The 14,561-nt window shown below is 39.6% G+C and overlaps 1 protein-coding gene across 1 annotated transcript in view; it reads left to right on the plus strand.

Moving 5' to 3' along the window:
* ADAM22 (ADAM metallopeptidase domain 22) overlaps nucleotides 1-6,080 on the plus strand; it is a gene marked incomplete at both ends in the record, with an annotated part of 125,719 nt that extends 119,639 nt beyond the window's left edge. Inside the window, 2 exons of the mRNA XM_082277856.1 lie at nucleotides 4,675-4,798; nucleotides 6,060-6,080. Coding sequence (XP_082133982.1) covers nucleotides 4,675-4,798; nucleotides 6,060-6,080 — 145 coding nt within the window. The remainder of the gene's footprint in view (nucleotides 1-4,674; nucleotides 4,799-6,059) is intronic.
* Nucleotides 6,081-14,561: the final 8,481 nt, after the last annotated feature.

A 14,561-nucleotide genomic window follows, 5' to 3' on the forward strand; every position in this document is an offset into this window, starting at 1 on the left:
TAAATCATAATTTGTCTCTCTGGCACCTGATATCCTAGTTAATTTTTTTTCTAGTCTACAAGTCTGATGGGTATTTCCATATAATTACTTTTTATTAATGATAGTAATAATAGTAGCTGGTGTCTCTGGCATCAGAAAACTCCCAAGTGTGGGATTCCCATCTGTAAGAAAATAAGATCTTTGAAGAAAAATTTCATTTTCCTGCTCAAAGTCTAGTCTAGATTTTAATTTTGTGTGCCAGGCTATAACCACATAACCAGAGCAATAAACTCAGGCAGGAAGCCTTTCCCTGATTTTAGCTTTGCTATAAGGGATGTTATTTTATGAATGTGCTTCTACTGCTTGTTCTTGTTTCTGCAAATTGCAATGTCCACTGCACAGGCTGACCCTGTGAAATATGGCTAAGGATTACTCAGAATTCTCACTGAATCTGAAAGACTTGATGGAGCCATGATGCAATCAGAAAAAAACTGCCAGAAGCCCCAAATGTGGCATTTCTATGGATAATTATAAACAAAAAAGACTAGAAGGCACCTTCTAAAGCATTGAGCTGCCTACATTTGATTTAGTGCAAATATTTACAATAAGTTATATTTTATGAGAGTTATTTAAATACAAAAGTAGTTTACAAACAAAAAGATTTACAAACAAAAGAGTTTTTTAAGATGGAGACCCAGAGCACATAGCTAGAAGGAAAACAGCCTTCCTATATTGGAAGGGCATCGAGAAGGGGCATGGAAGGAGGAAACAGTAGACTGTCATTTCCCTCCTATTTCTAATGTGTTTTGTGTCCTTGATTTTTTCTCAGTTCCTCTTCAGCTGATCATCTCCATTACCTTCCTCTGGGAGCATCCAGCTGAGGCCGGAGCCATGGTCAGCCCTTGGCAAGCTGCTCTTACTGAGGCAGCTCTAGACTGTGCTTAAAGTAAAAAACAAACAAGCAAAACTTTCCCTATTATAACCAAAGCAAATTACTGGTATTGTGGGCAGACAATGAAAAAATTCCTACTGATGTCAGTAGGATGAGGATTTTCTGTCAAGAGTTAGGGAGATGAGTTCATTGAAGCATGTGGGCGCCTGCTTCTGAGGCACAGTTCACTGATCCAAGTGACAGCTCAAGCCATAGCCATTGTCTCTTCTGCAGCCCCTCCATGAGCCTCCTCTCTCTCCCCTCTGCTGCTGCTCTTTCTGAGGAAATGTGTGCACATCTGTGGCTTCTTTTAAAAGGAACTTATTTTAAAATATTTAGCCACACCAGTGTTTTTCGAAGATCCTAACTTCCTAATGTAGGATGATTTAGGCTGATGATGTCCTACAAAGAGCTGAATCCACAGCAGCAAAGGTCAGATTAGGCTGATAGGATCTATATTTGAGCTTGAAATGCTTTCACCAGGTTGAATGTTAATTGAATTTCATTACATTATTTCAGTCTGCAAAAGAGAATCACTCACAGTTCATGAACAGTTCAGATCTGTCAGGGCCACCTGCCTTGAGTTCAGCTAAAATGACACTCTAAATTGCAAAATGTTTAGTTGTGTGACCAGGTGACACATTTTGCACTGTTTCTTGTGGGCCAGCATTCCCTGTTTAGGGACGAGAGGCAGAGCAGGTAGGCCCATGGCTGCAGGGACTGCTTCCAGATGTCTTCCTGCTGCCACAGTGCTTTGTTGTGAATCATAGAATGGTCTCCACACACTCTGAGTTTTAGCTTTCAGGACAGACAGACAGACACAAAGTGGCCACTCTATCTTGCTTTCTGGTCAAAAATTAGAATTTTTGCAGTTGAGGTGCATGGCTTCATTTGGGGTTGGCAGTAAAACCCCTAAATCTCTGTCGTGTTGTGCACTGTTTTCTTGTGTAAGTTTCAGCTGGAAGCAATATTTGGCATGAAAGCTAATGGATTGATTGCAGGAGAACTGAAACCCTAGTGAAAACTAAGTGGATCCCACCCTTGACCAAAACTGCCAAGTTTTCCTACCTTTAATCCCAGCATTACCTGCAAGTGTCCCTGAATGCTGTCTCTCCATCCTGTAAATGAGAAAGAGCTAGACCTGACCTTTCTCATTTAAAGTATATGTAAATCTGGGATACACAGCACATACACAATTGCAGGGCACAACCTGAAAGGTGATCAAAACCACCTCAAACAACACCATTTATCACAGAAGACGCATTGTAAGATCTGTGAGCATATGCTGAGTCGTGTATGTTCACAGTCTCAGTAGTTGGCACTAAAGATGTCAAAAACCAGCATGTAACTCCACAGCAAAAATAAGTGGTGAGGCCCTGTGAGGGCAGGGCAAGGTCATTTCTGTAAGTGTGCAACTGCATTCTCGATGGATTGGCTGTAGTGTTGCAGGTGCAGCTGAGCAGCAAAGCTCGTATCAGTTAGATGTGCGAACTGCAGGTGAGCAGGCAGTGCAAAGGGGGTTTGAGAAGAAGGAAATGTAGGCAGCTACACTGGAGGCCTGGCCTTCAAAATCTTTGGAAAAGACAGTGTGTTTAAGATATGGTGCAAAGCTTCCTGGCTAAAAGGCTCAGTTAGGGATCCTGGTTGGAGGACCTGCTTGTGCAGGGAAGATGTTCAAGATGCCCCATCTTTTGGGGGTTATTGCTCCTTCCAGGATCACCTGCTCAGATGGATGGACAGGTAGATTGGCTGTGGCTTTTCCTCTCACTGTGGCCTTCTCTTAGAGTGCCTAAAATGTAAAGAGCCTGTGGTGTGTTGGAGGTGTTGTGCCTGGTATGGTGAAAGAGATGGGAGATGCCTTCATTCTGTGTGCCACCGCCTGGCTGTGCTACCTTAGAAACAGCTTTCTGATAGGGCTTGCCAAGTCAGATACCACAAGCCCAGTTCCTTGCTTCTGATCTCCAAGTGCATTGTTACAAATTTTAAAATGAAAATTTAAAATTCTACTGCAGCAGTGGGGTAAAATTAGTGAATAATTGGATTACTAATAATATGTAAAATATGCTCTCCTTATTTTCCCTCTTCCCTCTTCTCCTTATGTTTTTCATTCTAGATCCACAAATAGTTTATTAGTGATCTTTCTAGTCCACTTAGGGGCAGAGATGAGAGGACTTGTATGGATAGTGAACAGCAGGGCACTGTTAACAACCTTTCCCTGGAATTTTTTTTTAAATTAACCTGTTTTCTTACATGCACAGTTTGATGCCCAGATCCATGATGTTGGACATACGAAAACCTTGTTTTATACTGCAGTAACGGTTTCAGGGTTTTTTTCCTGAAAACACTGATGTATGTCCAGTTCATCTTAATGGGTGATCAATGTGCAGGTAGTGAAGATGTACACTTCCATGTTCAGATAATTGTACCAATGTAAATCTTTTAAGTGCTGTTGTACTTAGAGGCTACCACGTGAGGCATTAGAGGATCATGAGCCAGACTGGAGAGCTCTCATCACATAATTTCCATTGACACCTCGTTGCTTGTGGCTACCATCAGTCATTGTTCGTATGGGAGGCAAGAGAATGTGCTGTTGTAGGGAGCTACAGACACAACAAAATGATACAAGTCCAAAATAAAAGTGGAGTTATTTAAAGGTAAATAAATTTCACATATTCTTATGGAAACTTTTCATCTTCAAGGACACATTAACTCAGAAGATACTAGATAGCAGTGCTCAGGGAGGGCTGAGTCATGTGCCTGCCGTAGTAAGAGGCCTCCTGTAGTAAATGCCCTTGGTCTGTACAAGAGAACAAGGTGGCCAGGGTAGCTCAATTTTTCTACTTTGAGGCCTTTTTTTCATTTTACTCTGCCCAGATTTAGAGCCTGATAGGAACCTCTCAAGTGGGAAAAGTGCAGATTTTCAAAACAGAAAAGCATAAGAGTTTTTCTTGGGTATAAAATTTCAGTCAATAATGTGCTGTTGCCTTATTGACATGAAAAGAATGCCTTTCATGTGATACAAACATTTACTTGCTCCTGCTTACTCTACTCACCTTGTACAGAAATGCTGATTGCCATTGACTAATCAGTCCATTTTTGTATATTCTCATCAGACTCTTTCTTTGGCTGGAACAATATGCACTGTATGATGCTTGCATGTATAACAATTTGTTATTAGCACTTTGTATATGCCTTTGTTACTACACAACTAACAGTTTGGCCTCCAAATGCATGCATTTGTGTAAGTTAATGTTACAAAAATAATAGATTTATTTTCTATGTTTGTATCAATTTAGGAGATGTGTAAGATATGCATAAAGACACTGATAATTGCCATTTAGTCACTGGGAGAAGACATTTGTTCAGCTTGTATTTATACAATTACTGTTTCTATTTAGGCTTTATAATGCCATGTTTCTCTTTTAGTTCTGTATTTATTCAATTGCAGATTTGTTTTATTAATTTAATAATGATTAATTACAGTACCATATAAAACAGTTTAAGAAGTAATTTTTGTTATGCAATACAATTCTAATAAGAAGTAGCAAATTTTTCTTTCTTCCAGTGTTCCTGAAATCTATAAATACCTTTATTCATATAATGAAATTATAAGACAACTGATCAAGCAATTTTATTCCCCTGCTATTGAGCTAATAATAAGCTATATATTTGTCTCTGAACCAAGCTTCAGAGTAATGGCAGTTGCTGTTGCAGTGCTAGAATGCAAAGACATCACATTTATTTTGTGTGTTTCAACATCTCAGGACACTGTCTCCTGCAAAGTCTCCGTCTTCATCCACTGGATCTATTGCTTCCAGCAGAAAGTACCCGTACCCGATGCCACCACTTCCTGATGAAGAGAAAAAAGCCAACAGGCAAAGTGCCAGGGTATGTGTTCCTCTTCTCTGCCTTTCATCAGTAACTTGATTTACTGGTAGTTTTTCAAAAGGAAACTGTGGCAGATTAGCACCTTTGACCAACAGGGAGAGCTGGAGTGGCATTTCCTTTGCACCCTGAAGTTCTGAAGCTGCTGGAAGGCTGAGCCTCTGGCAGCGATAAAGGCCTCGGTGGCTGTGTTTACAGACTGCTTTTCAGGTTCCTCTTAAACCTGCCCTGAAGCCCAGATTTCACTAATTTTCTTTTTTCAAGCTGAGAGTGTGCCTGGGACAGCCTTTGGGCTGCAGAGGACAGGCAGCCCTGGAGCAAGTGGTGTGTTTGGCTGTCCTTTCTTACCCCTTCTCCTAACAACTCTCCTTCAGGCTGTGGGGATAGCTGCTTTCCAGCTTTATGGAAAGGTAACAAAGTTCCAGTTATGGAGCATGTGGAGGGCTTGCAGACCTGGAGGGACTTCACTGCTGTGTGACCTGAGCCCACCCCGGCCCCCCTAGAGTGAGCAGGAACTGCTGGAATGTGTGGTGGATGGTGATTCCCCATACAGAGAGATTTCCAGCTGCTCCAAAAGGCTCTTGCTTTCTTTGTGTCAATTCAGACATAGCAGGTATTGCACTAAACAAAAAAGTCCTGAAATTTGCTTTAGAAGCTTTACTTGGTTCATGTTGCTGATGCTGATGAGATTCTCATCATTGTTCTCGGTCCTTTTTTTTTCAAGAAAAAAGGAGTGGAGTGCTGCTGAGGGAACCTGCAAGCTGCTCCATCAGTGCTGCTTGGGGCAAAAGGTTGTGTGAGGTGCAGCACAGGGTTTCCCAAGGCAGCTTGGAGCCCAGGCTGTACTGATGTGTCTCAGCCCTGGAGCTGCTTTGGCAGCAGCTCAAACCCACAACAGGAAGTCATGCTGCTCTGAGCAGAGTTAGGCAGATGAGAATGGGAAGTTATCTCTCCATTAATATCAGCGTAACTCTGAGGTAAAAGCTGTCTAGTACAAGTTTGATGCTACACTGACATTTCTGCTTCAAAAAGAAAACTGAACACCCAGCCATGGGCATTTACTATGTTGACTGCACGTCATGCTGAAATGCTTGAGACTGTCTGCTCACTTGGTGAACAGATAACCACCAGAGGCTGGGATGAGATTTGGAGACCCAAGTGATGTAGATGCAGTTCGCCAAACAAGCTCCTTGCACTGTTTGGGTAATGGCCTGTTTTATCTTGGTGTTCAATGTGTGTTTGTGTTCATTTTCCCTCTCTCCAGCTATGGGAGACATCCATCTAGCTGCACTGTTTTCCTGGGGTCACATCAGAACTGTTTACTTTGGATTTTATAGAAACTCAGCATCACTGAGTCACTGCACATTCATCTGCTCTTCAGACAATTCGAAAGATCAACAGAGATGCCCATGATATTGCAGTGAGAACCTCCTCTCATGTGGAAAGGAAGAAAACAGTCTCTTCTTTTTTTTTTTTTTTTTTTTGTTGACTTGTATCTTACGGATTTGATGAACAACCAAAATCATAACATTTGACAAATAATAATTAGCCCAGATGTGACAAGGCTGTTCCACATGGTGACAGATACACTTACCTAGAATCCCAACTACAGTCCACTTGCCAGTCCTGTGTAATAGAGGTTTTTCTCTGGTTTATTGCAGTCCTGAGTCAGACCAGAGTGGAACTGGGAACGTGCCTCACGGAGAGCCCAGCCGATGTAAACCTGTACGCTGTGTGCATGAACCTTGTGTTCTTTACTTTCCACGTGTAAGGGAAAAACAACATACTGTAGTAGAGATTAGCATGCAGGAGTAAGAAATACAGGATTTTTTTTTTTTTTTGTGGCAGGATTTCAAGCTTTGAAAGGAAACTATTTGACACAAATGGAAACAAACAAAGATTATACCTTTTCTTTTCTACCTTACATGTTTATAATCTCAGTATACAGATTGTATATATGTAAACATTCAATAATGTCAAAAATAGCTGTTATACGTAAGTGTATTTTGCCAAATGCCTAAAGAAACAGTCACGACTAACATCATCACACTTCAGATTTTCTAATATTATGAGCAGACATCCTTGGAAATACAGAAAATACAGTACTGTAAAACTATGTCTCTCAGAAACTGGTGTTTGACCAAAATCTATACAACTTTTTTGGCATCTTATACTGTCTTGACAATCTCAATTGTACAGTAGACTGTGGAACCAGTACAGCAGCACTTTGTCTTAAATCATCATAAGAGGAACCAGCCAAAATCCCTTGTTTAGTGAGATGACCACTGTATCCTCTCACAGGTGTTATCAAGGATGATTCGGCAGACAACAGAGTCTTTAAGTCATGTGCAGCCCAAACTTACTGGACATTTGGGAATACTTCTAAGTAATCCATTCAGGATGTGGTGATGTGAAGTCCATCTGTGAGAGTTGCTGTGTGTTTTTGATAGAGCATTTCAGACACTGTTTTAGATGGCAAGGCATAGGCTTATGAGAAGCATAATGATTTCACTGCACTAGATAATAACAGTACTGGGCAAGTGGCCAGTTTCATTGCTGTCTTTTAATTTTTATTCGTTACTGGAATCGCCTTTACCATGCGCTTGAATGCTATGCTTGCTGCCCCTGAAGCCCCCTTGACAACTTTTTGGGGCATTAAACTGAGCACAAGTGAATTTAGCTGAAAAAAAAAGGGGGGGGGGGGGGGAAACAACTCTTTACCATATTAATCTTGTGTGTAAGTTGATGGTTATATTTCTAACACCTGAGACTTCTAAAGGTTATTGTAAAGCAAATGCCTTCTGATTGGGAATTTTCAGTCAGTAAGAAAATGGACCATATTAAATCAGTTTATAATTCTCTGGTTTTCCAAAATCGACTACTTCTTAGCTTCAGGTAGTACCATAGCAGAATAAAACACCTGACTCTGTGTGGTGCAGTTGAATACCCTACCCAACAGCTGTATGATTAATTAGATATTATTGTAATGGGAACATCTATGGTGTTTCTGAATCTTCTACCTCTTTCATGTATTTCCTTTAGTAAGTGAACCCAACACTTGCAGCCTTTTAATGTATTTTTTTAACTTTTACGTCTCTCAATAAAGTCAGATATATGTAAGATTAAATTAAGAAATGTTTAAAGATGTTGGCAGCTGTAAAGTATGTAAGATTTTTAGAAGCACTATATTTTATGATTAGGCTGTATGTTGGATTATGACAAAATATTGGCCTTGTCGTTCAAATGATTTTTCTTCACAGTTGACAGGTTCTGGTAAGTATTTGGAAAAAGACAAATATAAGTGAGCAGAAATGGGTGCAGACTGACCATCTGGAAGGAGCCAGTTACCTGTAATTGCTTTAGGGAAAGATTCTGCATTTTTGTGAAAGGTAAATATATGAATCAGCACTGAAAAATATTTTTTGCTAAGATTTACTTTGAATGTGGATATCTGGATTAAAGATAGTTGATAGCGCTTAGCTCATGAAATTAGGGTCTGAGCCATAACTTGGAATCAATATGTCTTTTTTTGATTTCACTGAACTTTGAGCAGGACCCTCAAGAGGTTCACCCACATTAGGACATTATGCTAACCTGATCGTCACTGTATTACTCTGTCACCTGGTTTTCCCTCCCATATTCATATCTTGTCTTTAGTAACTGGACTGTTCATCATGTGCCTTCTATGGTATTTTTTTGGATACAAACTGGCATGTAATTTTGAATAATTCTGTTAGATTTCTGTGCATATTTCATGTTTACCACTGTTTACTCTTCCCTTTCCATTTTGCCTTACCAAGAAGCAGCAAGATTTGGCAGACAGAACTGGATATAACATACTGGCTCTTTCTGCGATGTTCATAGCTTCTTGTTTTGCAAACAGATGTCCCTCCTGACTGTATTTTCAATGTAGTATGTACTTTCAGCTTCTTCTGTTTTGGTATAATTCATTTGTAGCATATGATGATACAGTTATGTGTGTAGTGTACCTTTAACACTCACCTTCTCATTTGGAGACATGTAGTGACTGGAAGTCTAGTTGTGAGCACTAAGTTTAGGTTAAATAAACATTGACTTTCACTTTGGTGGTCCAGAGTGAGAATATCATCGGACTTGGGTTTTTGCAAAATTCTTCTGCAGAGGACTTTGAATCAGGTTGGTAACTCTAGAGACCTGAACTGGCAGGGCTGTGTGAGCTTCCCAAGCCAGTGGAGGTTGGAGAGAGAAGTTTGCTTACAAACTGTCATTTCCTACTTTTAAAATGTAGTGTGTTGGAAAGCTGCCAGATTAATAACCTTGAAGATTGCAAATATTTTTATCCACTGTAGTTAGTTACACTGGCAATAGCAATACAAAGTGCCGCATAATACCTCATCCAGACTAAAATAGAGTACTTGTCACTAATATAGATCAGTCATTTTGACTCATTGAGACTCATGCTTTTATTTTGGTTTTATTTTAATAAATGAACCAGTTATTGCCAACTATGCTGTAGATGCCTGTTGAAGTGGGGAGGCTATCAGTTCTCAACTAGAAGTAATTGCTCATGTGAGCATAGGACCTGCAGGATGAGCTATACTTAAGCTATCTTTATGTATTTCTATGTGGGAGAAGAACCTTGTGTAATTTGTAATAAAATTAATATGACTAACTGATGGAGACTGGAAAATTGAGATCGTATCTAAAAATAATGCTGCACAATGATGCCACAGTTTAACAAGTAAAGATTTACCTACTAATTCTGGATTTGTTGACTTAAGAACTTCAGTAATCTCAGGCAATATACCAGAAATGGTTGTGACTGATAATTCACATATAGTTTTGTTATGTGTAAGTAAGTAGATTCAAGATTGTTAATTTTATACAGCCTATCTTTGCTTAAGTTGTGAACTTAAGCCAGTACTTGCCAGTCACCTGAAGTGTGACTTGACTTTGAAGATTGCTTCTTCCAAATGATAAAAGAGTCCCTGATTTGAGATGTTGAACCTGCTGAGCTCATGTGCTCATGAAATAATGACTGTGCTGTTGAACAAGTGGACCTTTGAGCTATAGCCTGGATTAAAATCAGAAAGAAACGGTGTCAATAGTTAATGTACTGAAATCCTCTTACTTGAATCCCTATTGCTGGTTTGGACTGATTGGTCTTGTCAACACTAATGCGACAACTCTTTTCAAAACCAGAGCTGAGAATGGGTACCTACACTATTATAGACATGCATATACTACAAATTCTGACCAAATTTGCTGTAATTTCATTGAGGAATTGATTAATGGATAGGATGTAATGTGAAAGAAGGATGAGACTCCATAATCCTAAAGGAGGATGCTCTTCAGTTAGCCTTCAGAACTTGCTCTGTCACTGAATCCCATACTTAGTTGTTGTAAGCAGAGTTATCACACTCCAGTATAAAACTCAGCGAGCTCCTGTTTTCTTCCATCCCCTTTTCACTCCAACTGAAAAGCGTTTTCATGAAACATTCATCCATTAACAGCCTCTCTGAGTTGGCTGACATCAGAAAGCTGCTAAGTTGGTCACCTTTCCACAATATGTCCCTATGGATAGGGTCTTTCCAATGCTGTTAATAATAGTAGGTTTAAATGAAGTATTAGGAAGAAATTCTTTGCAGTGAGGGTGATGGGACACTGGAGCAGGTTACCCAGAGAAGCTGTTGATGCCCCATCCCTGGAAGTGTTCAAGGCCAGGTTGGATGGGGCTCTGAACAACCTGGTCTAGTGGAAAGTCCTGCCCATGGCAGGGGGTTGGAGGTAAATGGTCTTTAAGGTCCCTTCCAACCCAGACCATTCTATGATTCTGTGATCTTCCACTCGTGCTATAATCAGGTGATGATGCCTCACGTCTTGTGGATTTTGCACTGGTTTTGCCTGGGGATGAGTTAATTTTCTTCACAGTAGCTGGTATGAGGCTGTGGTTTGGATTTGTGCTGAAAACAGTGTTGATAATGCAGGGAATTTTTTAGTTATTGCTGAGCAGTGCTTGCAATGAACCAAGGCCTTTTCTGCTCCTCACACTGCCCCACCAGTGTGTGGGCTTGGGCTGCACAAGGAGTTGGGAGGGGACACAGCCAGGACAGCAGACCCAAGGGATATCCTAAACCATATGATGCCATGCTCAGCAACAATCCAGGGGGAAGGTTGGTAGTGAGGAACTGCAGCTCAGGGACTGGCTGAGCACTGGTTTATTGATGGTGAGCAATTGTTTTCATTTGCATCACTTGTCTTTCTCGGGTTTTATTTCTTTCTCCCTTGATTCCCTTTTCATTAATTCTTTCCTCTTATTATTACTATAACTATTTAGTTTTAATTATTAAACTGTTCTTATGTCAACCTGTGAGTTTTCTCACTTTCACCTTTCCAATTCTCTTGCCCCATCCCACTGGGGGTGGGGATTGAGCAAGCAGCTGTTTTGGGGCTTTGTTACTTGTGGTTAAACCAGAAGACTACTGGTAAAACCACTCGGTGACTAAGCCATCCTGTGTGTTTCCAAACTTCTAGCATTGTTGAAGGCTAAGCTTCTTTAATCACCAAGTCTGTGAACCTAACAGTTGAGCTGTTTCCTGTTTCTCTTGCTCCAAGTCAGAAGATCATCTGTTTCTTTCTCTAAATTGAGTATCAGTGTCACAGGGTAACAATGGACTGTTTGGACCACTGTTTTCAACCACAATGTAGTGTTATTTGCCTCATTTTTAAACAGCTTGAGGATTTCAGTCTCCACTGAATACCAAGAATAGATTATCCATCAGACTGCTGAGCTGATGACCCACTATTTGCATGGCTTCCAAATCATACATTTATCAGCAATATGGGATTTGACTTGGATCACATTTGATGCACTCAGTTGGTCAGAGCATGGTGTTAATGATGCCAGGGTCAAGGGTTCAATCCCCGTACAGGCCATTCAAGTAAGAGTTGGACTTGATGATCCTTGTGGGTCCCTTCCCTAGAATATTCTGTGATTCCTGAAGACAAATTTGAATAAACTGCACAAATATGTGCAGGTTGTGATCCCGTGACTGCACAGTAGGGTGATTTTCCTGTGTGCACATAAATACTTTTCTAATAAGGCAAGAGAAAAATGAAACAGTGAAACTGGTTGTGTAAACATAGCTGCAATACAAAGAGGACTCTCTTAAGTGTGATTTTTGCAGAAACAGGAAAGGAAGTAATGGTTTCTGTCATCTATGGTAAAAATCTCCTTTGACACAAATATTTTCTAAGCTTATGAAAACCATTTCTGGTGTCTCAAGTATGGATGCTGATGTAAACTGGAGCTTTGGAAACAGCAGCTTGTGCACCCAGCACATGGTATCTTGTCATTCCACAACAGTTTTCTGCAAGTATTTAGAGGAGCACTACAACAGTCAACATTCCTATCTCAGCCAAGTAAGGAAAACAAGCAGTAAGTTCAGAACACAGATACTGCTCACACTTGAGACACTGTGCCTGGCTTCAAAATTGGCTCACCTAGTCAGGTCTGGCAGTTCTAGCTCTTTAAAATCCAGTCTACACCAGTTTCAAAATCACTTCAGCTAAACCAGCTTTAAACTGTTTAAAAACTTCTGCTACTTAAGATAGGCCATAATTACAATATAATTCAGAATGAGATGAGAAAAATTTGGGAAAATAAGCACAGAGCAGTTAAAAAGAAACATGTTCTCTAAGGGAGAAGTAAAGTTGTCTTAACAGAGTTTTTAATTGCTAGAGCATAAAATGTCAAAGCAACAAGCTTTTGTTTTTCTGTTTCTGTATTCCTCTGAATAAAAAAGTTTTTGTTTTAAAAAAATCAACATGAGGCCTTAAGACCTTATATATTCTAACTTTAGCATGGAGAGTCTATTTTTACAACCATATTAGAAATTCTGTATATAGGCCTGACTGACCTTGTAAGTAGAGTGGTACGAGCAGCTAGTGATGCAATATTATAAGGCTCTATAGAACAGCAAATGCTGATTTAGTTTGATTATTGGTACAAGAACTCCTGCTCACTGCCTGTGTAGACTCTGCATATTTTATGCTTGGAAATACAGTCCAGTACATACTCAAACTGTGAATATATAACCTGATTTTTCTTTTCTTAAGGATAAAAATATATTACAATAGGCAATGTTTTATATAGAATACAGTACTTATTTTTATTGTTGCATAAATGCAAAATATTTTTTTCAGAATAGCAAAGCATTACAGAATTTTTAATCTGCTGGAGAAAACACTATTTACTGTATGACCAGTTCTTTCAGCAAAGCTTTTGCAATGGTATATACCAACTGGCTCTGGCAGCTTCATTTTGTGCTGATATCTAACTTGAGCATTGCTGTAAAAAAAAAAAGCTATTTTTTCACTCATACTAGCCATTATTGAGAGAGGCAAGGAGAATCATGTTTCACCGCTGTGGCTGGGCTAGTATTGGCAAAAACAATGATTTGCATAATATCATTGTCTTTGCTAGTTAAAATCCTTTAAAAATCATACCTGATGTAATAAAAGCGTATGATTTTGACAAACATCAAAGTGAAGCATTGCAATTTACAACTTCCTAGCTTTGAGTGTGATATTTTTGTCATAAACATTACAGGCATTGGGCTGTTGAATGAATCTGGCTTTCATGTAGCTAAACAAAATGTTGCTTTTTATAAAATCAAATCATTATAATTTGGGGTTCTAAATTCCTGCTCACTTTTAATAATAACAGTGTCACAGTATCCACTTCTACAAACGTATTTAATACAAATGCCTGTGGTTTTCAATGTTACTAACATATTGTAACATCAGTAAAGTGACTTTCAATGACAGACTGTTGTGTGTATTTTGTTCTTCTAAGTCGTTGTATTTAGCACTTTATGTTTTACAGCTCTCTGTAAAAAAAAAGATGTTGCATGCATGGGAAAAGGCTAGTAGTAGATTATAGATGTTATTTTTCAAATTCCAGTGTTGAAAACGATCCAGCGAGCTTCTTAAATCTTTTTCTTAGGGGCCTGCTGTTCTCAAAGCTTGCATGTTTGAGGGCAACCTAGAAAAAATATGTTTGAAACTACGCCCAGTGGTTTGCTCAAAGGTTGAGAGCACTCAACTCCACTTGGTGTCACTTAAGTATCCTTCCCAGTATGCCTTGTGGGAAAGAGAAACCATTAATTCTGAGAATAACTGTTTCTCTAAAGCAGGTAACTTGCATATTCAGTCTGTCCACTGAATCTACTCTTAATGGGGAAGCAATTTTCTCAAAGGTTTCAGGTGGCTTTCTTTTAGCTATGACAGCAAACTGTAGTAACTCCTTAGCATCTGTATGTATTAGCTTAGTTTCTCTCTAAACTTGAAAAATGATGTGTCTCATCAGTCCCTATGAATACACTGGATTTTTGAAATGCTTATGGAAAACAAAGAACTATTTTTTCTTGAGGAAGCTAGAATTTTCTCCTGGTTTTGGAACAGTTTTTTTTCCAGTTTTCACTGGTTTGTGTTTACAAGATATGAAAACCCTATTGGTTCACACTGTTTTCTTGCAGCATTTCACTGCCCAGTAACTGGCTGGTGCCAAAATACCAATTCAGCCTGGGGAAATAAACTGAGAAAGAATTGAGTTTTGGGTCCTTGGGTCTTGAGTGCTTTGGCCCACTTGAGTCAGCTGTCCTGAGTTCCCTCCCAGACTCTTGCCCACACTTGGCCTACTCACTGTGATTGCCGAGAGAGAAACTGAGAAGACCTTGATGCTGTGCAAGCACTGCCCAGCAACAGCTGAAACACTGGTGTGTTA

This window comes from Coloeus monedula (assembly GCF_965178545.1).
Source record: "Coloeus monedula genome assembly, chromosome: 1".
NCBI lineage: Eukaryota > Metazoa > Chordata > Aves > Passeriformes > Corvidae > Coloeus > Coloeus monedula.